The sequence below is a fragment of the Colossoma macropomum genome, unplaced genomic scaffold (assembly GCF_904425465.1).
Source record: "Colossoma macropomum unplaced genomic scaffold, Colossoma_macropomum, whole genome shotgun sequence".
Taxonomy (NCBI): Eukaryota; Metazoa; Chordata; class Actinopteri; order Characiformes; family Serrasalmidae; genus Colossoma; species Colossoma macropomum.
The window spans coordinates 17,209,907-17,237,422 of NW_023494806.1; the positions used below are offsets into that span (position 1 = coordinate 17,209,907).

The window sequence follows — 27,516 nt, forward strand, 5'->3', positions numbered from 1 at the left end:
GTCCGGCTTGAGTGCGTGATGAGCTGACAGGTGCGCGGCAGTCAGCGGGGCTCCAGCATGTACTCCAGAAGCAGGAGCGTGCGCGTGCCGTCCGACAGCCAAGCCAGAGAAAAGTAAGTTCATTTCTTTTAAGGGGAAGAGAAGGAGGGAGGAGGAGAGAGAGAAGGAGGAGGTGGAGGAGGAGGAGGAGGGGAGAACCCTGCCGCGCCATTACGGGAGCCAGGCGAGCGTTGAGGCTCACGGGGCTGCGTTTGAAACAGTCCCGGCTCCGCGCTCCGCTCCGAGGAGAAGAGCTCGCGCGTCACTCTGTTAACGTTAGTCGTTTTGAAATGTGTGGAGAGGGCGAGGCTGGTTGTCGCTGTTCGTGTCTGTGGTGTCGTGTGTTCGCCGGGCTGTAGTTAATTCGTTGTTGCTGGAAAACATGGCACCGAATTCTTTTACACTGGCCAAACCTTCAGCTGCTGTTCTGACTCCTCCTGAGGGGCTGAGACGATACTCGGTACTGAGGCGAAGACACGATTCTCCGTGTTGAAACGTGTCGATTCTTCAGAGCTCTGATTCTGTACCACAGACTGGTTTGGCTCAGAAAAATACAAATTGTATTTACAGTCTTGTAACTAGATTAGACTAACTGCCCTGCTGTCTCAGTTCAGATTATAAGCCTGTGTTTACCAGGAAAAGAAAGTTTTAAACATACTGCTCTGGTCCTGTTTACTTTACACTGTCTTCCTGTTAGGTTGCACATTGCACACAAGGTCTTGCTTATGACATTTAAAGTTCTTAGTTTCTAATGATCTGCATCACTTAGCTGTGGCAGGCTTACTGCAAACGCCTAGATCATTTACAGCTCAGTTGGTGGAAGATTGTTTTCTTAAAACCTCAATTAACTAAATTATTCCAGAGAATATTAGGAAAGCAAGCTCAAAAGGTGTTCTTAAATCCAGGCTAAGAACATTTGTTTTTATTCAGCATATGTCTAGAAGTATTGTGGCCCATTTATACTGTTTGTAATTGTGATGTTGTTTTCATTTACAGCCATAGCGTTTTTGTTAGGCTAGTGTTTTACTTATATTCACTTTGATATTTTGTAAATAAAATAAATTAATAAAATAAAAGTATAAAATACATTTGATTATTATTATTATTGTTATTATTATTATTATTATTATTATTGTTATTATTATTATTATTATTATTATTATTATTATTGTTATTATTATACTGTATCCTCTTAAGACAATTTATATCTAGTAATACTTTTTACAAGATCTTTGAAGAAGAAGTAGTTTGTGAAAAATTATGAGGACAGCAGGTTTATGGTGTATTTTCTTGTAACATTATTATAATTACTTGAATATAAAAAGCAAGTAACTGGCATCAGCATCACAACATTTATGATGCTGATTAACAACTTTCTCTGCAAGCCTGGATTGGGACTTGTTTTTTTTTTTGTTTTGCCCACCGCAAACTCTTACTGTATTTCTCTTGCCACACACACACACACACACACACACTTCACGCAAAACTATTTTTTTCTAAAATCTGTACATTTTCATCATCTTCATTTCTTACTGTTATTTGTTATTTATAATCTACACTGAAAACTGGTGAAAACCTTTATCTTGAATTTGACATAATAATCACAGTCTTCAATATGCTACAAACTGCTGGCTAAGTTAAGGTCAGCATTTCTCACTGCCATCTACTCAGATATGTCCTCATCCTTCTCAAATAGTTTTTTCATTCTTGTCTTCTCAGTGCCACATTGTTTTTTTTTACAGTTCTGTCCATCTTCACATGATGCAGGTATAGAGATGGCACTATTGGTAATACAAAAAATAGTAATGAACTCTGCAGAGCGCTGCCTCTATTTACCAGATTCACACTATTGCACTGAATTTGATACAATAATCTTTCGAGCCCGATGTTAGGTTCTTATTCAAATTTCTGTTTCACTTTAAATAGTGCAACAGTTAGACACTAGCGCCCATACAGGCATCTGAATGTAAATGCTCATCATTTAAGGTGGAATGGAAAATAAGAATAAGAAGCTAACTTCAGCTTCATCTAATCTATATCCACCACACAACACTCAGTTACAATCAGCAAACTGAGTGTGCACCACTTGAACATGTATGTTAAAGTGTAATGTTTATGGTAAATATCCACTTGCAAGAGATGTGAGCAGGAGCAGAAAAATAAGTCATAATTTATAAATTATGTAGTATTTATTATAAATATATATAATTATAAAGTATTTATAATGTTAAAAACCAACACTGTCGTCACTGCCACTGTGTTAGTGCTTATTGGAGTAATAATTGCTTTATACTCTTCATATCTATGTGGTATGATTTGTTTCCTCCACTGAAAAGTGACATTTTTCATGTGATTGTCACTACAAATATTACAAAGAAAAAAAAAGTGACCCAAAATGGACAGCAGGTGTTCACCTCCATCAGAACACTGTCCCTGATTGGGGAGCTGTTTATGATCGCATCCCAAAGTTGCTGCATGGTGATGTAGCCCAGTAAAAGGTGATCCACTGTTGTGAGACAGGAAATCCAGGATATCCCATTTTTGGTACTGTATGGCAATTGTTACACCCTTACCTGCAGAAGATTGTAAGCTATGCTAGCTCTGTCATTTCACATTTGGCAATGTTATGACTTGGTCACAGACCTTTCATCTGATAAATTTAGCCTGTTCACCCAGTGCGCTGCCAAAAAATGTAAATGTAAATTATCAAATTCCAGAAGATTTAGTAAAGTTTTCCTGTAGTTTTCAGAAAAATGCAGATGATGATAGCCAAGTTGGAATAGTAGTAGTTCCAATGATAAAACAGGCGGAGTTTGTGTGTATTTGCATGTAAATTGCATTTCCTACTGAGTGTCCTTCCAGCCAATATCTATGTTGGACACTGAAGCCTCACTGAAGCAGTCAATGGTGAGAATGTTTCTATTTGGATGTTTTTACAGTATGACAGATTTCTTACAGTTTCTGGCTACGTTTACTGGGGTTCAGAGCCCTATGTGCCAGCAGGATGCTTTATGCTTTCTTTCAGAAGCGTGACACCAGATGTAACCTTTTAAAAAACTGAGTTCTTTCACGTCATGTTTACAGCCCTGTATTCAGCTCATAGCTTAAGCAAACAACATAACCTTGAAGCTCATAAGTTCTGTTTGTCAGTGTTACCTGTTTGACAGACTTGGTGGATGGACTTTAAAATCTACTTTGATTTTAAAGCTTACTTTGATGACATGTAAATACATTAAAGAGCTCTATAATTGTTTTATTACCTGATTTATGAAGGAGCAAGGGTATGGGCTCACTGATTTGGCTTTATAGTGATTTGTTGTATTGTTGCATCCCCACTTAATCACTATGGCTACTTTAAACTACACTATGTAAGTTTGGGGGATTTGGACCTCTCTGGTGGAAAAATGTGTAATTGCACACAATGTGCGGAAGAACATCTCGTAATGTATGTGGCTCGGAGCCCTTTCCCAAGCAGCCGAATCTCATGTTTCAATTTGCCTGTATATTCAAGAGAACTCAGTGAAAACTTGGTGAAAGGCGTGTCTTCTGAGGATATAACTGAGTTATCTGTTGACATTATATCTGCATCAGTATATTGTTGATTTTGCATTTGAGATCTACACGTTGAGCCAAACCTTCTTGTTAAGCCTGGGCTTGTGACATTAATATGTAAAGATGTGTGACGTGGTCAAAAATCTGATCCAACGCCACTGACTTTTAAATTATTTCAGGCTTTTCAGGATGACTTGTAGCAGCACACGCACACTGCTTGTTTTTTCCTCCTAATGCTACTTCATTCAATTCAAACCAAAAATGATGTTGTGCAGCTTTAATGTAATGCATCATAGTTGAACACGTTCAATGTACTTTTATCTTCTCATATGCTGTGAGGATGCATGGTTGATATATTGAGTTGTTTTGATGCCCTCAATATTTAGCAGAAAAATTCTGAAAAAAGTGCTGAATATTGAGGAATTTGCTGGGAAAAGAAACATCTTTTGTGCAAGACGACCATGATAACTTTTTAGCTACTTTCAGCTACTCATTATTGTTTGATATATTTATGTAGGTATGTGTGAGAAAGAGAGATGTTCAAGGGGAATTAAAAGGGAATACTGATTTTTAAAAAATTCTTCAGAATTGAATAGTTGAAATGTAAACAGAGTCTTTTGGTGTGAAAAGGCTCATTGTAGAGGAACTTAAAGACTCAGATTTCTTTTTCAGTGGTGGTGTTAGGAACCAGGCTTCTCAATGTCTATGATGCAAATGTAACTATTCTGTTTACTATCTAAAACCACCAGTGAGCCTACACAAGTTTTTATATGTACTGTTGAAAATGGTAAAATAGTGGTAAATCTGAAAATCCTTGAGGACTGTTTTGCAACCCCAATGTCAAAACTATTGTAAAACAATGTCTCAGACACCAGGAAGCATATTCATAACCATTTCATGGATTAGCTTTTTGTGATGTAGCGTGAACAATTCTCTCAAGGCTGTTTTACATTTCTCTAGAATGGTGCATTTCACATCAAGTCACTCTGAATGACTTCATTTACATCTTGATCATTTAATTATACTGACATTTTGAAAAATTGGTGGAATTATCCTTTAACAAAGCGTCATTGACCTGATGGACTTATCTGTCAAGATGTCAGATGTCAATCTTCCCCTTTAAGCCTCATCACTTCTGTGCCTTTTTCTGAGACGTGGAGATTTGTAGGTACTGCAGATCTTTGTAGGTTTGTTTACTGAAGCAATAGTAACTTGTTGGAATGGAACAATATGCAACTAGGTTTATAGGCTGTTTGCTGTGACTTCATCACACAGCACGCTTCGCTGTCCCACTCAGCCTCTCAGCCTCTCAGCTTCCTCCCTTCTCTTGTCACAATCAGCAAGCAAGTAAGCAAATTAATGTGATTGCGTCTCCATCCTCCCCTGTGCTTCAGCGTCTCTGATTGGCTGTGTTAGGACATCAAGACCTATCCTGCCAAGTAGGTGCTTGGTGATGTGCAGAGGAAGGCTCATGAGATTTGCATAGGATGATGATGCTTAGAGCCGCCGACTCCTGCTGTCACTCAAACCATTGCATCTTATCCTCTGCTGAAGGACTGAATGGGCCAGACACAGAAACTGGAGCTTTATATAGACAGTTTGTTCTTTTTGGACATATCTATTTCACATTCAACCAAAATGAGCAGTTCGTGATAAGCCAATTATGCAATAGAGCATAATATGTAACATCATAAAGTTACACAATTTGCCTGTTGTAGCAATGCTCGAGTTATGATCATATAGGAATGGGCGACGCAATTATATGATATCGTTATCAGGATAAATTACATCACAAGCTTTTCTGAGTATTTTGTGGGCTTAATGAACACTGGAGAACTACTTCTATCACATAGCCTCTCCTGATTGTACCTAAAAATCATTGGGGACCAGGCACACCCCTTCATGGCAATGGTATTTCCCAATGGCAGGGGCCTCTAAGATAAATGAACCCTGCCACACTGCACAAATTGGTGGGGGAATGGTTTGAGAAGCATGAGGAAGAATTCAGGGTGTTGCCCCAGTCTCCAAATTCCCCAGGTCTCATCTCATCAGATTCCCCAATCAAGCATCTGTGGGATGTGCTGGAAAAACAAGTCTGATCCGTGGCTCCACCTTGCAACTTACAGGACTTGTTGGTAACGTGTTTGTGCTAGATACAACAGGGCACCTTCAGAGGTCTTGTGTAGTCTATGACTCGCAGGTCGGAGCTGTTTTGGCGGCACACATAGGGCCAACAGCATATTAGGTAGATGCTTAGTTTTGCCTCATCAGTGTTGGTGAGATTGTTCTAAAAAGCTGTGCTGGTTAAACAGTCTACACTGCAGGCAGATACCTGTTAAAAAAGCTACCACTATGATACAGTGTACATTAAGGACATCTTAACACCACAGCGTCAGGTTTCAGACTGGGAAAGTAAAAATATGTCTCAGCTCTCGTTCATCAGGTGAACTGTGTCATTTCAAATAGCCAGAAGAAGGCAAAGAGTAAAGTTTCTGTGATATTTGCAAGTCTGTTTTTTATTACTAGATTAATTACAAATTAAAGGCAATATACTACAACAACAACTTTTACTGAACTGTGCTTTATTATATTTTTTTAATGACAAAGATTAAGACTGAAAATTACAGGATGAAACAGAAAAGCAAAGGACATAAAATATCACCCTTCCAACCTGGTATAACCATTTACCATGATTATTTTACATACAGTTACCCGAAAAGGACTCAATTAGTGGCACAGACCTACCTTAAGACCATGTTCAACTTAATATCATGAAATATCTGAATAAATAAACAGCTGAATTGTGTTCATACAAGCACTATCACACTGGTTCTAATTCAATGTAAAGCAAGCCTGACAGTGTTTCTTAGGAACTACATGTGGATCTGTCTACCCCTTTCTCACTGTTTCCCTTTCTTTTCTCTCTTCTGTTTGCACACTCAGTGTCAGTCATCCACTCTATAACCCAACAAAAACACTGGCATGCACACAGATGTGGTGTCCCTCTGTGTACCAGACTGCTTGCCTCTGGTCATTCTCGCAGTCGCAGACTAACTCCTAGTTTGTCCTCTCACAAATCTGCATCACATTCTGTTTTTTTTGTTTTGTTTTGTTTTTACCATGTAGTCCTGCTCTTTAGTTTGTTTAGTGAATTGAATGCATAACATTAGCAAACTGAATAATGTAGCTACAGCTAAACTAAAAAGCTAGTTGTTAAGATACACACAGCATTGCAGGCCTAATCAAGTGCCTAATCAAGTCACATTACTTCAGGGCCTAGGGCAAGAGTGTGATTGACAAAAACATACTTTAAACTGTTGAATCTGTTTATAAACATGGTTTGTTTACTTGTAAATAGTGAGTTTGCAAATAAAGGCAGATTTTATCTACATTTCTGAGAGTACAATGGAGTAAACATCCAAAATTCGACATTTAAATATTCATCAAAGCCATTGAAAAAGGCACATTTTAATGTAGAAAATGTCCATTCAAATGTTTAAAGCTATCTCTGTAGTAAAATGTTCTAAGTCAGCATTATAGTAACATCACACACCACAGCTATGGATAGAAAGAACATACCACTGCTCACCATAATCAAACACAACAGCAACATTCAATTTTGTCTCTAATTCAACAGCTTTTTTAGATGTTCTGAATGAAGTGCTGTATTTTTTTGTATAAGCTGAATAATGCTACTACATTCAGTTACAGTGAGGTAACCTTTTCTGATAAGCCAATGCTCCAAATGTGGACACTTTGTTTCACAGTAGGCTGCTTTCATTTGTTTGAAGGAACACTTGTGGATTTTTCAGATCTGAAGCAAGAATGGAACTTGATTTTCTTCTGTCTCTTAAGGATGAAAGCTTTAAGTGCTGTGTATTTGAAGGTGACTGTTTTGGTGGTCTACCAGGTCTTGCATGGCTGTTAGGAATCCCATTTTCTCTACATCTTTTAATATTTTTTGAACCCTAGTTTTGGAAACGCCTGTTCTTTTCACTTCTTTTCCTTCAACTTTCCTTTTCTTTATGCAAGTCGATTATCTTATACCTAATCTCCTCAGAAATAGCTCCTGAAAAATGAATAACTTGTACTTAAAGGCTGTTTTGACTGGAAATTAAATAAATGAAGGGTGATCTCTACATTTTGCATTGTACTGTATATTAGATTAGGCCTGTGTAACTTTTTTGACAAACATCTTACGCCCCCAATATGAGAATCACTGGTGTAAACACTATGTGCTTGTGGAGACACTTGATAATTTATGCTTTAAAGCCCAAATTACATTGTTTTGCAAAGAAAATAAATAGAATGCATTAACTGCAGTAAATGCCAGAGTTCTAAGTCAATTTTATGTCTCCTAAATCTACAAGGGGTGCAAACTGACTCAGTAGCTAAGCATATTCCAGAGGATTCCTAACTCCCTCTTGCCACCAACACTGCACTGTATACTTTTGAAGGAGTCCCTCATGAATAATTCATTATTAAATAATGTATTCTTTATAAATGAACTGGTGTTATGTTTAAGTTTATGGTATAAATGGCCGTTAAAAAGTGCAATAATCTTTTAATTAATCACAGCATTTTTTGGTTGCTGCCATCATCTAGCTAAGTCTGTGTCTATGAGAATCACTGGGTTGAGTGTTAGTGTTAGAATTAGCACAGAAATAAGAATTTATCATTTGTAGCCTCAGGATCTTGCAGTACGTGTTTACTGTTATGACACATCTCGGCAGTAGGGTTCGTGTGTTGTTTCAGAGGGTGAGTGCTGGTTGAGGTGAGGAGATTTGTTTTGCCATTTGTGAAAGGGAATTTTTCCCTGTTGTCTGTAAATGTTTTTCATCACCATGGTTGCAATCCATTTTTGTTCTCATCCTGATGTCTCTCTCTTCCCTTCGTAGATCTCCTCATTACTCATTCTTCTCTCTCTCTCTCTCTCTCTCTCTCTCTCTGCGTGTCCTCCCCTTTGTTTGTTTTCTCTCTGTTTATCTTTCTGAGTCTCTTCCTCTTGTTATATATATTGGTGTGTCTCTTTGGACATGAAAGCTTCTGAAAGCTCTCATTTGTGTCTCTGCCATACCATTTCTGACTCGTAAACACAAACACACCACAGAATACCCTGCTTCCCCACCTTGATATCTGTTTCTGTCTGTGTGGTATCAGACAGCCGTTGAGGACTCGTTTGGAAAAACAGAACAGAGGCTCCTCTAATGGGACGTTGCTGGCCTCAGCATGAGCTTAATAAAGCTTGTTTGTGCGCCTACTTCATCATCGTTCGCTAACGTGTAGTGGCGGAGGAGGAAGCCTTCATTTCTCACATTCATATCCATGTAAAAGCTCAAATACTGAGCATTGAGGATGTTCAACTGGACTGCACAAGCAGAACAAATGGCAAAATTGCACTGGCTACAGTTTAGGGGCAGATTTTTTATTAAAATCCCTTAGAAGCCACGGTTATCGCTTGTGACAAAAGGGTGGTGTAATTTTATATCAGTTATTTATGGCTTGTAGCTCAGTGAAACAAGCAGAGACATTGTGTGGATTCTAAACTTTCAATTGATACCACATTGTGCCTGTAAGTACAAGAGATGTTTTATGATGTGAATTTGATGCAAAGTTGTTATTGTGAATAATCTTGTTTTGGAAAAGATGTTCAATGTTTTTGCCATTGTTTGACATAGAAGTGGAAAATAGTGAAGAGTGAAAATGCCTCAATATAGTAGAACGATTTTCATTGCAAATTCTGTTATCAGCACCACTATTTGAAATCAAAGTAGAATCTTTGAAATTTTAACATGAATTTTAGAATTGTTTGATATCCTTCTTTTGCTTTAATGACAGCGTGCACTCCAGCAGGCATAGACTCCACAAGTTTGTGGAGCCAAAAGCTTCTGATGAGCAGATCAAATCCTCCTGAAAGTGGAATAGATGTGACAAAAAAACTGACCTTTCGGTACAAAACCATGGTCAATGTCAAAAATTTGATAACATTTGATAAGTGACCTAGAAATATTGCAGTATCTTTTGGACCCCACTGTATATCAAACTTTTATTACATAACTAATAAGATTCACAAAATTCATTGCTGTGTTCTCTAAAGCACAATTTTTGATACAGAAAAAATGAAGAGTACCTGATGTCTGACTTGTTAGTATATTATTGTTTCCATTTTCCATTTACTAAAGCATTCAACATGATACAGGTATAATATTTTATGATACTGCACTAACCATGAGCTAAAATATTAGACCTGAGCTAATATGTACTTGCAATGAGTCTGCTTTTATTCCCTGCTCTCAATTCTGAGGTAAACAGGAAATGATACTTTCAGAAGAGGGAGGGTTGGCCCTCATTGTGTGCTTGCTTGTTTAATTTGTATTGTACTTTTTACAATATAATCAGCATTAAACTGAGTACTTTATTTGCTCCAGGCTGTTGGATGTATGTACCTGTGCGGATTGTATTTAGAGACTCGCTTTGAATGATACAATACAACACATTGCAATGTTGCATTCCTAGTAACTAAATATGTAATCAAATATGTGTTTATGTCCTCTTTGAATAATATAGCAGAGCGACAGTAAGAACTTTAGACTTTTAAGGGTTAACATGCACAAATGAAAACCCATTTAAAACAGTTCAGCCCTGTTATCTTCTAGAGATCGTTTGCCAATGTTTATGCAGTCGTTCCACACCAGGCTGTGAATATGATACAAGCAAAGTAACACAGCGTTAATTCCTACTGTCCAACTATGAATCAGTGAACCAGGGGAAAAGCCATTTCCTTCAGAGCAGCCTCTCTCTAAAATGACATTCAGTGACTCTTTTTTCCCCCGATGCATTTTACTGGCACACGAGGCCGTGCTCTCCATTCCCTTTAATGAGAGTAGGTGATGGTCACATGGTCTCACTCTCTAGTAGTGTACCATTTTGTTCCTTTCTTTGCTTTTATTAGTCATCTCCAGAGATCTCTACAGCAGTCAAGTGGGAGCTGATGAGCATGGCCTGATCATTGGAGAAATATACTATAACTAGAGTGTCAAGTTAATCTTAAAGCAGACAAATTATTTTTAAAACCACAGTGAATACTAGGGATATGCATTCCAACTAGTGTTGATATGTGAGTATTTGTAATATTTCATGAATGAATATCCAGTTAACCACAGGAAAAACAACAGCAAAAATGAAAGAGAAAACGACTTTGACCGAGAAGAACATAGGGCTGTAGGCTTACCTTTTTAAGTGACAGCACAGTGTTGCACAAAAATACTCAAAGAAATACACATCAGAGCATGTTCTACTTTAAAAACAGACAAACTTGGGAGATCGATAAGTTTTCCTGTTGGATGATTAACGGAGGCTGCCTCGTTAGAAGAGCTAATGAGTTAACAGTAGTAAAAGAAGATGATGTGCCAACATTTTATTTGTCGGAGAAAACGTTCTTTCTGGACCAGAAAGCTAGGGTAGCTAGCCTAGTTAGTGATACAGCCATGCTATCTCTGCTTTCTCAGTCACGTCTTTAACAACGTGTCCTGGCAATGCACTCACATTCAGACTTTCTCTGAATGTTTCTCTAAATTGTCTTCCCGAAATGAAATGTAACGAATACCCAAATAGTAATTTCAGTATTTGAAAACTCATGTGACTACACGTTCTCTATACATTTTCAAGAAGTGCAGTTAGGTAATTTAGGAGTTCATTTATACTCAGGTAATTTATATCAGGAGAATTCATCTGTGACCAAATGCTTTACATTCCATAATGAGCCAAAGAGTTATATGCATATATAGCATATATTATAGAAATAATAGTTCCTTAAACCAACACTACACACTATTTAGACCATGAAGTCTATAAAAATTCCAAAGGAATTTACTGTCTGCTAGGGTGTTAATGCTATAGGAAGTTGATTGCTTATCTCTGCAAAAATCCAGACGGGGGAGCTCTCTCTGGTTTTACTCGTCAATAAAACTGCAAAGATGAAACACTACGCTTGAGTTTCCTGTCTTTTATAACCATTTGTACAGTATACTTCAATAAAACAACCCCAAATTAATATTTGTTTGCAGAAATGCTGTGGTCCTAGACCTAGAAATTCTATAATTAAAGCCTACTGTGACTAGACGTTAGAAGACTAGAGCAAGACACTGCTTCTCTGCCTCAGTCCAGCTCTTCTTCACCACACACTGCTATATCACACTGCAATATCAATGATTGGATCTGCACTAGACTTGGGATCTGAGTTTAGTGCATATTTACATTTGAAAACAGCAATGCTCTGTAGATAATAGAAGATTTTAGTTTGGCTAGAAAATGAGTGCATACTGTATAAAACCTGAATGTTGTTCTGTCAGTTACATCCAAGCCAGACAGTATGTGGCCTATTTTATGGTAGGGGAAACATAGATAAATAGTAGGAGCTTATACTCCACCAGTTATAATCAATAAAACTTGGTGAAAAATATGTCAAATATGATGACTATGATCAGTCTCAGTTCTAATTCTCAATATCTTAATGTGATTTAGCAAAAATCACATATTGTGCAGATATGCCAGAAACCACGGAAGTCTATTCAGTGGGCCAATATCTACTTATGTTTTTTCTTAAATGCATACTTGAGAAACATCCTAAAAAAAAAAGCTACATCAGTTTCATGACGTTTTTTAACCACACACCTGTGCACACCTTTGTCTGAATTTATGTAGATTCTGTTCTTACCTAAGAACAAATCTCAAATAAGAAAACACTGGCGAAGGTCAGAATCTTCTTGAAAACTGCGTAAGTGGGCTTTAAGAAGAAATTTCTTCTGAAGAATGATTAGTGAATGAGGCCCAGTGTTATTAAATTAGCCTCTTAGCTCAAGTACAAAACTAAAGAAGCTAATATTTAACACTAAACGCATCTATATCTGGAGTAAAAACAAATTGTGCACTCTAACATTTGTGTAAAGGAAATTCACGCATCACTGAGGTCTTAATTCATAGTCTCATAGTCTTCCATTCTTTATAACACAGACAACAAATTCAATGATTTTCCTACACCTTTCCACTTGAGAGTATATTTCTCATCTAAATGCTGTTATGTGGTGAGTTATTGTGCATTATAGTATTTCTGTGCACCTCTCTTCCTTTTTTATTTTATGGTCCAGTGATTCTGAAATGTTTATCTTGTCTTACATTAAAGGCAGTCTAGCTTCCTCGCCTGTTCCGCTCCATAGCCTTTGGCTTTTGTTCAGCAGGGAAGTTTCTCTCTCTCTGTCTCTCTCTCTCTCTCTCTCTCTCCCTCTCTCTCTCTCTCCCTCCTGCTAGACTCCTCTCTGCTCGAGTTTAAAGGTTTGACAGAATCTCGGGAGTATTAATTGTTGAGTTCTGCCTGCGACCCCCCCCATCTTCTTTCCAGCCGCCCGTTCTCCTCCCTCAACTCCGGCTGTCTTTCATCTTGGTTTCCATAAAACCCCGCTATCATTATTCCAACCTCTGCACCATCCTCTCTCACATGAAATGCCTCCTCCTGTGAATACTCCTTCCTTTTGGTTCCGGTACATTTATTTTTGCCCTGTTTTATATTTCATGATTTTTTTTTTTTTTGGCTTTTTAAAGTCTCCGGATCTTGCAGATGCTTACAGAAATGAGAAATAGAGCCTGTGCATTTGAAATACTAGCAAAAGCTTCCTTTCATGTCTACGGAGAAATATTTTCAGTAAATTTGGCTCAGTGTGCAGACCATGCCGGCACACAATGTGCATATAAACCCCAGGCAGAAGTTGCCCTGCCTGGGGAGAAGATGAGTCATGAACCAGCTTATTATGAGCCATTGCAGAATAATTTATAAACTTAATAATTCTGGCAATTAGTTTGGTTTGAGCACTACCATCTTAAGTTGGAAATTAGCTCTGATGCTACTGTGTTCTGCCAGCATTGTGTGTCTGTTGGTGTTGCCAAGATCTCCAACCACATGAACGCAGACATAAAGAGAGGAAACTCTTGCTACATAGGTTATATAAAATGGACAAAATTCAGGCTTCAATATGCTGTTTTTAGCTAGGCATTGTCCTTCGGACTACGGATAAACCACCGTAAAGGCGAAACAAGTATTCGGACACTTCAGTTCTTGTTATTTAATATTCTTATAGTGCATATATCCACTTAAAATTTACACACACACACACAATGGGCTTCATTTACCAATATCCTCATAAGTTTTTCTTGAATTTGTTCTTGAGAAAGGTTCTAAGAAAAAGTCTGCATCAGATTCATGATGTGTCCGAGTCTTTGTGAAAACTGTGTGAGTTTTAAGAAGAAAGGGCCTCATTCACCAACCGTTCTTAAGAAAAAAACAGGGAAAAAATGAAGATTCTGACCTTCACCAGTGTTTTCTTATGTGGGATTTGTTCTTAGGTAAGAACAGAATCTACACACACTCAAGAGCACAAAGTAGAGAGCAAGTCTGTGGTTTAAGAACACGTCATGAATCCGATATAGACTTTTTTTTACAACAAGAACAAATTTAAGAAAAAACTTGGGAAGATAGTGGTGAATGAAGTTCTTCTTGGGAATGGTTGGTGAATGATGTCCAATGTCTTTGTATTCTGTACTCATAAAGATGAACAAACAGTATGTATTCATAAACATAAAAAGGTGTTTAAAATACAATTGTCAGGGAAAGAAGTATTCAGGCACCGTATTAAAAATGGTTTCGTGCAAAATGCTCCCGATGTCATAATAAGAGATGATTCCACACAACAATAGCAATCATGATGAAGGTGAAGGAGCTTAAAGTTCTTAGAGACAACGTCATTAAACCACACTTGAATGGAAAAAGCTACAGAGTTAGGTGACCTGAAAGCAGCGGGAACAACACTTACACAGAGAATAATAAGCAATGAACTGCACCACAATCATTTCCGTTCCTACATCCCACACAGAACTGCTCTGCTAAAAAAGAAGCACGTAGATGCACATCTAAAATTTGCACATAAGCATTTAGACAAATGGAAACTCTTTGGGAACAGTGTACTCTGGCCAGAAAAAGAACTGTTTGGCAATAATTCAGCTTGTCATGTTTGACGAAAGAAGAATTGTGCGTATGAACACAAGAACACCACACACACAGTGAAATATGGAGGTGGGAGCATCATGATATGGGAGTGCTACTTTGCAAACGGTACTGGAGCATTACACACCATCAAAGCAAACATGAATGGAGTGATGTACATTTTAGAGGAGAATTCAATCTTATCAGCCAAGAAATAACTCAAGACTGTTTTCTAAAGAAGAAGGTGAATGTACTTGGCTGGCCTAGCCAAACTCCTGACCTAAATCCCATAGAAAATTTATGGAGAATTTTGAAACTGTGAGTCCACTGTAACCTTGGGGAATTGAAGACAGTTTGCCAAGAGGAACTGGCCAAAACTGAACCACATTGCTTCAAAAATCTAATTACTTCTTACTGTTGACATCTCTATGCTGTAATTGCCAACAGTGGTTTGGCAACAAAGTACTAATGTTATTCATTTGAGGTGTCTGATTTTTTTTTCCCTATGAATTTAGACAAATCTTTGTTTACACTCAATACATATTTTTTTGGCAAAGTCAAAAGACATTATATGTGGAAATTTGAAGATGATACACCATGGCAGATGCCGTTTACACTAAGTGTAAATAGAAAGATGTTTGCTATTTACATTTGTATGATTATTCTGCTTTTTTCAAAGCTGTACTTGAGGTCATTCTTACCAACAACTCTCTCTCTCTCTCTCTCTCTCTCTCTCTCATCATGGGGTTACTGTCCCTGTTTGATTTGTACTAAGCTGTTATTGCTATTGCTTACATCTGCACATGCTTATGTCTTTTTTTTTTTAATTAGACATTTAATTGCAACAGCTTAACTTGATCTGAAGGGGTATTTTCTTCATTTAAGACAGTGATAATGGACAGTGCATAATCATTTAGAAATGTGAGAAACTAAACATACCCCCTTGACTTAAACTCTCTTGAATTAAAATTGTAAAAATTGCCAAATTGCACTACCAAAATCCCAGTCTCTAACGCAGCAGCAATCAGGATCTACTGTCCTAGATAAGACTGCTTAATCTTTAGCAATTGTTACTGTTAGACTGATGCTTTACATAAAGTATTTACTCAGTAGTGAATGGAAAATAGCACTAATTTTCTAGTCTCTGTTGAACACAGCTTCTCCCACTTTTTGTTCATGGAACATATAAATGCAAAAAAAAAAAGCCAGACTGTGTGGCCAATGCTATTTTCACTTAGTGTAAATAGACACTGCCTATATCTACTGGAAGTGTATTATATAACAAAAACAGAAGTGTCTGAATACTTGTTTCCCCTCAGTGTAAACAAGTCTATTCTGAGATTACTTAACAACTCTATATAATTTGAGGCAGGTGAGTGATGATATAGGCAGTTTGCACAATCCTAATTGATTTACATGCAGCTTCTATTACATGTTAGCAACATTAGCCTCATGGCTCGAGTGGAAAAAAGAGCAAAATAAGGAGACAAAACATGCTCCTGCTGATCCACTATATATTTCACTGAACTATTCTTTAAAATATCTGAAATCTGGCAACTACGGTTGAACAAAGGTGTTTTATCATTCTAAGGTGTGAAGGACATGCAGTTTGCATTATGCTAATTTGCAGGCTGTTATCTTCCATTATTTGTTAGCTGCATTATCAGTGTAAATCTACAAACTTTAGACATCAAACAGACCAAAAAAAAAGAGAGAGTGAGAGACCGTAAGGCATCATTGTTTTAAATGAACCTCTCTCTCTCTCTCCCTCTCTCTTCTGTTTATCAGTTGATTTCAGTGTAGTTGTTAAACTTGAATTAGAGTTCTCTCACAGACTCTTCAGTCAAAGTCTAAGAGCTCTTGACAGAGCATGCTTTCATTTCTTTTTATGATGGCTCTCCATTTACTCCAAATGGACTCCAAAAGAAAGCTTTGGCTGAAAAAGGAAGGTTTACAGACGTTGTCCAGGCTGGGCAACTAAGCGTAATTGAGTGTGCATCTCCTAAAGGCCCAACAGCCAAACTGATTGCTGCTGTTTGAAGAAAAAAAATCTGCTGATGAAATCCCTGAATCAGGGTGAATTTTAGATGCTTTACTGTGAAATCATGCTTGTATTTATTCTCTCTCTTTCTTCTTCTCTCTCCTGCAGGCTAGCCCTCTATGTTTACGAATATCTGCTTCATGTTGGAGCTCAGAAATCAGCACAGACCTTCCTCTCAGAGGTAGGTAGCTAAAAACGAACACAGCAGCAGATTTTAAGGGCTATTTCTTTATGGACAAACTGAGTACTGTTTAACACAGTTGCCACATTCCATTAAGGACTACCTTAAGATGTATCACACATAATATTCTCCTGCATTAAAGCACATAATTGCCATCCCACAGTGTTGTTTAAGTAGCTTATAAGTCTTGTAAATTATGTACGTTCTACATTATTATTGCTTTTTCCTAATACACTAAAAAGGTCCAAAGGTTCGTTGACACCTGCCCATTCCAACATTTCTTCTGAAATCAAGGCCATTATTATACTAGATGTTGGAATGTTGCTGTGATGATTTGATTGTATTCAGAAATAAGAGCATTAGTGAGGTCAGGTCCTGATATTGGATGATAATTTCTGGACTCCAGCTCATCTCAAAGGCATTGGATGGAGCTCCATTACTCCAGAGAACACAGTTCCGCTGCGTCGCAGCCCAGTGTTGGGGGGCTTTATACCCCTTTAGATGATGCTTGGCATTAGGCATGGTGACCTTAGGCTTATGTGTGGCTGCTCCAGAGTGTCCCATTGTATTAGTCAGTGCTTTTCAACAGAGAGTATACAGTGTGTGTGCAAATGAAACAGGTGTCAGCAATGGGTGCACCTTAAAGTAGCTGAATTCACTAATTAGAAGGAGTGTCTGGATACTTTTGGACATGAAGGGCTACTCTCCCATAATCAGATTAAGCCTAAGTCTCGATGGAAATTAATTTTCTATCTATCTATCTATCTATCTATCTATATATATATATATATATATATATATATATATATATATATATATATATATATATATATATATATAGCTGTTCAAATCTACCTTTAAACATACTAAAACATTTTAAGACCCCTTCATGATTAACAATTGTCTGGCGGTATTTTGACCAAAATGAATTGTATTTGTTGGACACTCAGATTCAGATTCTTTATTGCCATATGCACATACATCTGCATATTGTGATTTGTTAGTGTTTTTTGTTTGCATCAACAATGCAGCCTTCTGTGGTATCAGTACTGTAAAGGCCATTATCACAAAATGGATTAACAAATAATATTTTGTGCAGCAGCAACTTAGAACTTTACCTGCGTGTGACCTGTGGGAGACTGTGTCTTTCCCTCTGCTGTCGGCTAATTGAATTACTCTGGACACAGAGCTGAGCTGGCAGGACATTTAGTGTCTCTTTACTGGAAATGGAGAGAGAGAGAGGGAGAGAGAGAGAGAGTGAGAGAGAGAGAGACGCTATATGCTTGTGTTCATGTTCACACTTTGTCAAGGACAAGTCCGGTGTCAGAGAGTGATTTATGTCTTACATCTTGCTAGCGCTTGCTGGCATAATCATACATTGTAGCCAGCTGAGCAGGCTCTGGTTGGATATAATCTTGATGATTCAGACTATGGATTAAGTCTATTTCAAGGAACAATTGGCACACAGGCTCTGTATTGTAAGCACTGTCACAATAGACCAGACAGCAGGGAATATTATAACTGTTTCTTTGAAGGATCTGCTAAAAGAGCCACTCAGCTTTAAAAGCATGCTAACCACTCGAGCTGTGTTTATGAAAGAGACACATTAAATACACACAGCAGGAAAAGCTGTGTTTCAGACAAAACTGGTGATATAGCAGTCTTTATATTGTCTAGCAGGTCTCCGACATGGTAAACAGAGGGCATATCCGTGGTGTAACAATACACACATTTCATGAGATGATATGTATTGTGGTGTTTACAGCAAAATACAATATGTTATTGATACAGAAGTGAAAGTGAGCTTTTTCATTTTAGTTATTATTTTAGTGTTAATTTTATTTATTTTATTTTATTTATTTATTTTTTGTCCAGTTACAGTGTGTCTGGTCCAGTTACCAAAACAGTGTGTCTGGTGAAAGTATAATTAACACAAGCAAGCAATTCTCTCATTAGACAAATTGAAATACCCGCAAAGTGTAAAAGGTTTTGGGTGCTGAGGTGCCTTGGGTGATTTTTTATCTTACTTTCTTGGTCTCTTTTGGGAACATAAAATGAGGGCACATACTACCCTTACAATTTATTTATAATGCGTACAGACTCACAACCTCATTTAAGAGAAATACGAAAATGTACGTTTGATTGTATTACGATGTTTTGAAGATTTGTGATACCCAAAGTATTGTGAGATGACATGTTTTGCATTCCCTCACAAAAAATGCGCTCCCTCGCAAATGTTTTGCATTCCCTCGCAAAAAAAAAACGTTCCCTCGCAAATGTTTTGCATTCCCTTGCAAAAAAAAATGCGTTCCCTCGCAAATGGTTTGCATACCCTCGCAAATGTTTTGCATTCCCTCGCAAAATATATGTTTGTCAGACAGATGGTCATTTTCCTCTTCAGCCTGGAGAACACCAAGCCCATTATTTCCAAAAACAATCTGAAAGGTGGACTCCTCAAACCACAGCACATTTTGCACTCTGTGTCAATCCATCTCAGATGTGCTTAACCCAGAGAAATCGGCAGCATTTCTGAATGTTGTTGATAAATTGCTTCTGCTTTGCAAAGTACAGTCTAAACTTGCATTTGTGAATGCAGTGACTGGTGTTTATTGGTGTTTATAAAAGTTGTGCAAAGTATTCCCAAGCTCTTGTGGTTGTATTCATTACAGAAGCCTGTCAGTGTTCAAAAGAGATGATAAGGTAAAATATTAAATGTTTTTTCCTTTACACTGTTTTCAATTAAATACCAGTTAACAAGACACAGTTTACAAATCACTCCCAACATTTTTGGAATTGGGTTTGTACACTGTATTGATTTTTTTTCTTCCTCACCAATATTGTGACACCTCTGGAAGTATCACATTTTAGTACATTGCGAATCTATGTAAAGAGATGCACAGTATAGAGGAAAGTTCAAATAAAAGAGAGCAAGGCTGCTGTAGTGAAAGAGAGGAAAACAAGATCACTCTGCAGACACAGCCACGACTGAGCTAGCCATGCCATATTGTGACTCAGACACAAACAAGACAATCCTAAGACATTCCCTGCTATTGTGTGCTGCTTCCTTTGCGACTCATGTCTTTTGCCACCCTGGCCATTGCAGCCAGGCCACGCAGCACCGGAGCCCAAAATAACCCGTCTCTATCTCTGCAGTGGCGACACAGCCGCGCACAAACAATGACGTTAGATAACAGGGGCTCTCGGCACACCCACCTGCTTTATGGCAGCGGTTAAGATCATTGTGTGGAGAGAATGCACAGCCCGCCAGCTCATCCAGTGATCTCACTCTAGGAGAGTGTGGTGCTGGATGCTGTTGTGTGGTCTGCAGCTTGTGCGGTTAATATAAATGCAGTTGTCGTGAAGAGACAGCACTGCCTTGGTAACTGGATATTTGTTGGTTCCATATTAGTTGTCAGTGCATCATACAGGACTGTCACAATTACTTGGTTAAAATTATTAGCAGTGATTAATATGTAATTTGCATGATAACTCTTTAATATAACTACCTAAAATTCTTAATTAATTAAAAGAAACTTCTTATATTACACATTGTTTTTATAGTTGAATATATATATATATATATATAACTGCATATACTGTATGTACTAATATATTATGCATACACTATATAATATAAACATTGTGTAGTTATTCACTACCATTCATAAGTTTGTATTCTTTTTACAAGAATATATAACCAAAGTCTTAAAGATATGTGTATACAATTATTATATTACGATAATTCATAGGTTTAACAAATTTTTAGGAAGCTTTAAAAAAATAATGAAATGTTAGATGGTTCTAGAATGATGAACAGAGCTGTAGATAGTTACAGTACATTATTTAACATATCACTGCTGTCAGAACAAAAACTCGTATCTCCAAAATGGTAACTTTACAGGAAAAGGAAAAAACATACTTTACTTTTAATGTAAGTCAATGCAACCAGACTTTTTTTCCCCAAGTAATTTGGGCCATTTCTTTGGTCCATTCATCGTGAAATTAACACAGTAAGTAAAGGGCAAGAGGCATTTTCAAATTATGACAAAAACTGAAAAACGACAGCAGCAATATAATAATTGAAATATTGAAGAAAATATAAAATATTGAATAAATCATCAACATGCATTCTGGTATCTAGCTTGTAGTATTTCAGTCCACACTGTATATGTTCTTACTGAATAAAATAATAGCAATTATTATTACGACCAAGTGACTCCTAGTGTATGTTGTATAATATAACATATTTGGCATGTGGTATACTACTGCTGACATTTTATTTGTTTCAAAGATTTGATACTTTATGATTGGTCCTATTTATTTGCAACTGAATTGCATGGTCGTGCAGTAATAGTGCTAATGATAATTGAAATGTCACCTACCTTATGTGTGTTTACAGTCTTTAATAAGACATTTGAAATATCATCAAGAGAGCACCATGCTAAAGATAGAAGCAAAGATTATAGTTGAAATGTGGTAGTATGCACACTGGATAGAGTTTACAGGTAGTACATGCTCTACATTCATATCAACATGTTTGTGTCTGTTTGTGGATCAAATACAGCCTCCAGTCCAGTTTAGGGCTGCACAATATATTGTTTGTTAATTGTTACTACAATTTCGACCTATAGTGTTAACATTGCAGAAGTATGCATTATGCAAATAAGGCTCTAACCAATCAAAAAATGTTTTATTGTGTGGTGTGAACTTCCAATCAGATGGTATTAACGTGTTTGGATGAATCTTTACGTCTATATGATCCAACAAACACAAAAAATTTGGCCAAAAAGTAATGTAGGCCAATCTTTGATAACGTCACGTAAAGGGCTCTTTATCATGTTTAATCAATTGCAAGACTTATTACAAAACATCACGTCATGTTTTGTCCATATAATGCAGCCCTTATGATGCTCTGCTATTAATTAAGTCCAGTATGTATGACTCACCAAAGCAGCTTGGTTTTACTGCTTCGGCAGAACCCTAATCACTCATTCTAGTGTTCTGTCTATGTCTGACCTGGCAGATCCGATGGGAGAAGAACATCACGCTGGGCGAGCCACCTGGGTTCCTCCACTCTTGGTGGTGGTAAGCTGCTCCCATCCAGCAAAATGAACCTGCTCTGATGCCTGAAGAAGCATGGATTGTTAATTAATGCAGAGGTTACCTTGGATTGTGAAAACTCTCTCTTTTTGCAGTGTTTTCTGGGATCTCTACTGTGCGGCTCCGGAGAGAAGAGAAACATGTGAGCATTCAAGCGAGGCCAAAGCTTTCCATGACTATGTGAGTTGCATTGTTATATATATATATTTATCGTGAGTATTTTATTAGAACTATAGGCCTGTTTTACTGATGCTTGGATGGTTTTCTAAGGATTCTTCTTTGAGGATTCTTTAGTAAAGGTGATGGTTATATACTCTTAAAAAGGTGCCACAAAAGAGTTATGCTGTGGAAGAACCACTTTTGGTTCTCTAAAGAACCATGTGTGTAATAGAGGTTTTTAAAGATTTAAATAACCTGCACATAATGCAAAGGTTCTTTGCTAATTTGAGGGGTTTTCCTAGAGTTTCTACATTATGTGGTATTTGCAGTCATTGGAAGGTTCTTCAAGGAAGCAAAATTGGTTCTGCTGTGGCATTGCACAAAGAACTTTTATTTTTAAGAATTTAAATCCATAAAGGGTATTAAATTACATACATTACATACATAGCTTTATTACAGAACCAGAATGGATTCTTTCATGGTATTGCTCCAAAGAACCCTTTTTAGCACCTTTATTTTTGTCTGTGTTGGTGAGCTGTTACATTTCTGAGCTGGATTTTTTTAACTAGCTGGTCTAACAATGTTGTGGCTGTGAACAAAGAATTGTGATATCTGCAGCTGCAAGACAGAGAATGGAAGAGAGAGTTGTGGAGGGATGATGAATTGATTATGAAGGAACACAAGTGATGTCATACTCTTGTGGTCAACTCTGCTAGGAAGAGGAGAGAGAGAGAAAGAGAGATTAAAGACACGGCAAATGGTTTGCCACGTTTGAGTTCAAAGCAGAGTAACACTTCTGTGCCTTTTCCACAATGCAGCCTGCTGATTAAACCCACAGTGACAGCCCACCAGTAGCACTGCAGCCGATAGCTCAAAGAATAATACTGTTAGCTGTAAGTCATTACTGGAGTGGAGTTAAGGTTTTAGCTGGTGGATCAGTCAGTCAAGAAAACCAGCACACCGCTCATTATTCATGAATGAAATGTTTAACAATTCTGTAGTGCAGAATAATTTAAAAAGCTACATTGTGCTCAGCGAGATGCAGTGACCCCGAGTCACCATCAGTAATGTTTCCACGGTTATTTTCCATAAAAATGAAAATTGTGGATGGATTATTGCAGAAATAGATATGATTCTGCCAAAGAGGTGAGGTGTGAGCCAGGCTGGGCTGAGTGCCACTAAATGGGACTAAGCTCTTTCCTTTGGTGGAGGCATTGTCCAAAACAGTAGTCTGCTGTAAAAATATCATGAGGACACTACCTCGTCTTGGCGAGCCTGTTTATCATTAATTGACATTGTCTTTGCCTGTAATCTGTATTCTGTTTGTTTTAACCAACATCACATTATGAATGTTTGCTTTGGTTTCTCAGGCCTTTTTAGACAATTGTTGAGCTTTGCATTTTTATGAGCCTGCATCACAGTTTTTTGTAAACCTCCTCTGTGGTTCAGTTTATGGCGTGATGTTTTTATTAGCACCTTCAACTAACTTTTAATTAAGGCATTTACTAATGAATAACTAATCAGAAAGTAATGAGACATTAATCAGGAACAAATGAATATAAAGTCATATATTAACAAGCACAAGACTAAATTACTAACGCATGTACTAATGAATGAAGATGAAGGTAATAAAGGCTTTATTCAGTGCCTGAATTTATTAGGAATTCATGTGTTAATTAATGTTGTTACAAGATCCCCCTGAGACACAGTGCTCTGGAATATTATGCCTATAAAAGTCAACTTTTTTTTTATATAGCTCCATCCTCTGATCATCTTGTCCTTCTTCTTCATCATGTTGTGTAAGCAGCCCTTGTATTTGCCTGTTTCTATCTGTCAGGTCTTGAGTTTATTGTTTTTGATTTCTTATGTTACCTCGTCTGTTTCTACCCACCTAGTGACTGTTTAGTAAAATTAAAAGCTTACACTGACATTGTTTTGCAACTAGTCCTCATTCGTGACAGTTGCCATAGTTTTAATTCATCTTTCATGTTAGTAATATGACGTTTTAACTCCTGTATTGATACACAGAGCCTCATGAGGGAATAGTTTAGCCTACAGTTACCACTGAACTCAGAAATGAGTTGATTATTGGAGTGTCTTTCTCTTGGGGTCATAAGAATCCGTAATTGTATGCACATGTTTGTGCTTTCCCAGATCTAGTACACCTGATTGAAGTCAACTGCTAATTTACAAGCTCCTGTTGTGCTGGTTGAGGTGTGTCAGAGTGAGAAAAATACAAAACTATGCAGTGTCAATTCTCAATTCACTATAAAGAAAGCAGTGATTACTGATAACTCATGATGAATTCATAATGTTTGTGCTCCCTAAAGTAAAGTGATGAACCAGTCACACTTTATTACTCATTAAATACTGATTCTTCATGATGAATTCATGTTTGTGCCCCTGAAAGTGATGATCGAATCACAATTTATCACTGATTATATACTAATTCTTTATGAGTTCATGAGCTAATAAAATAGAGGGGGTTAATAATTTTACTTACCAAACTGACGGTCATTCTTTTGCCCTCTCAAGAACAGTGATGAAGGATAAGTAGCTACAATATGGCTCATATGAAAACATGACATTGACAAAATTCACAGGAATAAAAAAGCATATTTTATTATCATCTTATGACTTCTACACAATACACAGAACCACGGCACGTGAATATGTCACTGTAACACGGAAGATGAAGAGAAACCAATACATACTGGTTCTGTAGCAACATCTGTAAAACGGACAGAACTGCTGGCTAATTAGAGTCACAAAGATATTCATACTGCAGCGGTGTTTCCAAATGACTCACACAAGCTGAAGATCAAGTCTGTGACTCAGCTTTACTGAAAAACTCAGAACGGAGTACAAAAGAAAGGGGAGAATATGGCGCTAGGTTAGCGCTCGGCTAAGCGCAGTTAGCGCCTCGGCTCAGTCTGTTTACTACTGAGCCCTGTGAAGCACTGCCACCGCACACATAGCCCTTCACAATAAGTGTCCCTGTCAAAGGACGAATAACAAATGAACCAAGCAGCATAAAATTAACGTGATTTTAACCAGATTTTAGAATAGACGCGCCTGACGCCACATTTTACTACTACAATCACACGACGCTCGTGAGAAACACAAACACCTTACTATTAAAACCAAAAAGGTTTATTCCAAATAACTAAGCACCAAACCAAATATTTAAGCTACTTTATAACAAATTTAGAAATAATAGTTCCTGCAAATCAGTTCTGTTTCACCACAGATAACAGCTGCATGTTTTACACCTTAGTCTAAAAAGAGGTGAGCATACATACTAGCACTCACAGCACTCAGACAACAATACCATGTGTAAATATTATATCTGCGATGTAAATTATGTATATAATACAGTATGCATATGCATAACTCACCTTTAAAAGTAAGAAAAATGCGAAATATTGCAAAAAGGCAAAAAGAGAAATATTGATTTTTTATTATTTCAATTATTTATTTTCACTCGCTGCTCTTAAACGTTGTACTAGAGATATTCACTCAAGACTCTATGGCCGCTTGACATATAGCATTTAACGCAATTACTGCCATTTACTGGCCAAGAAAAATAGCAGTAATTTCCAGCTGCGGAAACAGTTGAAGTGTTACATTGCAAAATGCTGTGTTTCCATTAATAAAACATTTAGATATGGCAAATTTTTAAAAAGAATAATAGCTGTATAATGGGAAACACATTTTCATTTTCTGAAGGTGGTATTTCTCAGAATAACTGTGGCATATATTAAGATAATTCACAGTTTTAATTAAATCAAATGCATATTTTCAGTAAATAAACTAGTTTACAGTTTATTATACCTATATAGTAGCAACATAACAGTTGTAACAGTTTATGTTTCTGTTGTAACAGTATGACATTGCAGTAAGACATAGGTAATCATAAATTGCATGAATAGAATGAAACTAACAGAGCTTCTAGCAGTTCGCCAATGTGTACTAACATTCTTTTTGTATGCTTAATTAACACATGAATTCCTAATAAATTCAGGCACTGAATAGAGCCTTTATTACCTTCATCTTCATTCATTAGTACTTGCGTTAGTAATTTAGTCTTGTGCTTGTTAATATGACATTCATTTGTTCCTGATTAATGACTCATTATTTTCTGATTAGTTATTCATTAGTAAATGCCTTAATTACTGCCAGTTCATGTACCCTTATTATAAAGTGTTACCCAATACTCTAACAGCACAGTTCAAAGATATCATACTTACAGTGTTAACTTGTCATGGCATATTCATTTAAGTTTCACATTCCATAATTTGTTTTTGAGAAATCTGGGATTTTTTTTTTTCATTTAAACTCATTTATCTCATTTAACATCAAATAAACAACAGACATTTTTAAAATTTGGAAACGCTTAAATGGCCCGTATCATGGAAAACTGAATATCCCTTGTTTTTTTTAATGAGAGTTTGAAGTAATGTGTAAACATTAGTGAAGTTTTAAAAACATACCATCACAAACACATACAGTCCATATATGGAAGCTAACCTGCAAAAACAGCATGTTTTGAATTTGTTATTTCTGTGATGTCAGGAGAACCAACACATTTACATATATTCACCTATTCAGCTTATGGTAGCTTAGCTCCACCCATTCACACTAAAGTTCTAAGCAGTGTTTAAGTTCTAAATGCTTTTAAAATGAAATACAATACAGGGTAGCCAATCAGAACATGGCTTGTTTATTTTTTATCAGTCTTAAAGGCTCAGCAATAAAATAGCATATTTAATTCTAAGGGATCAAGAGAGGTGGGAAAATTGTTAAGTAAAAATGAATAATTACCATAAAATCACAAAGTGTTGTAAGTGGACCTCAGGGGGGAAAATTAAATACATGAAAAATCAAGTGAAATGAAGAAAAAATTTCAAGATTGTGTAATATTTCTAGATCACCATTCATAATTAAGCAAATTTCCGCCACTATGTTGAGGTCTTTGTGCAAAAAGATCACTTTTTTCTAAACTCTTGCCCTGAAGCTTGTGTTCAGACGATTGTCAGGTGGATCTGATCTACACATCAGAGGCTTGTTTAGGTTGATTAAATTGCAGCCATTGTTCAAACCGTACGCTGCCATTAAAGCAAAGAAATTCTAAAATTCATGTAAATATTTCAAAGATTCTACTTTTCACTCATTGTTATCCTGATAATATTATTTGTTACCATGAATTTTGTATTAAATTAGAAAAGAAGGCAAAATAGAAACATTTTGACTGGACCTCACTTTTTCTTGCAGGTCCTAAAATATCTGTATGTTCCTGTGACCTATTTGCAGACCACCGGTCTAAACTCAATGGACAGTAAATGTCCCTGAAATGTGTCCCTGTCTAATGAGTTCCTCTGAACCAGTCAGATGCCACTCAGCTCAAACTGA

The 27,516-nt window shown here is 37.0% G+C and overlaps 1 protein-coding gene across 4 annotated transcripts in view; it reads left to right on the forward strand.

The window, feature by feature from the left end:
- si:ch211-130m23.3 (uncharacterized protein LOC558547 homolog) overlaps nucleotides 1-27,516 on the forward strand; it is a 47,155-nt gene continuing 19,639 nt past the window's right edge. For all 4 annotated transcript variants that reach the window (XM_036598077.1, XM_036598079.1, XM_036598080.1 and 1 more), the window contains exons 1-4: nucleotides 1-113; nucleotides 16,773-16,845; nucleotides 21,869-21,930; nucleotides 22,041-22,125. In XM_036598077.1, the coding sequence (XP_036453970.1) occupies nucleotides 58-113; nucleotides 16,773-16,845; nucleotides 21,869-21,930; nucleotides 22,041-22,125 (276 nt within the window). In that variant the 5' untranslated portion in view covers nucleotides 1-57. The remainder of the gene's footprint in view (nucleotides 114-16,772; nucleotides 16,846-21,868; nucleotides 21,931-22,040; nucleotides 22,126-27,516) is intronic.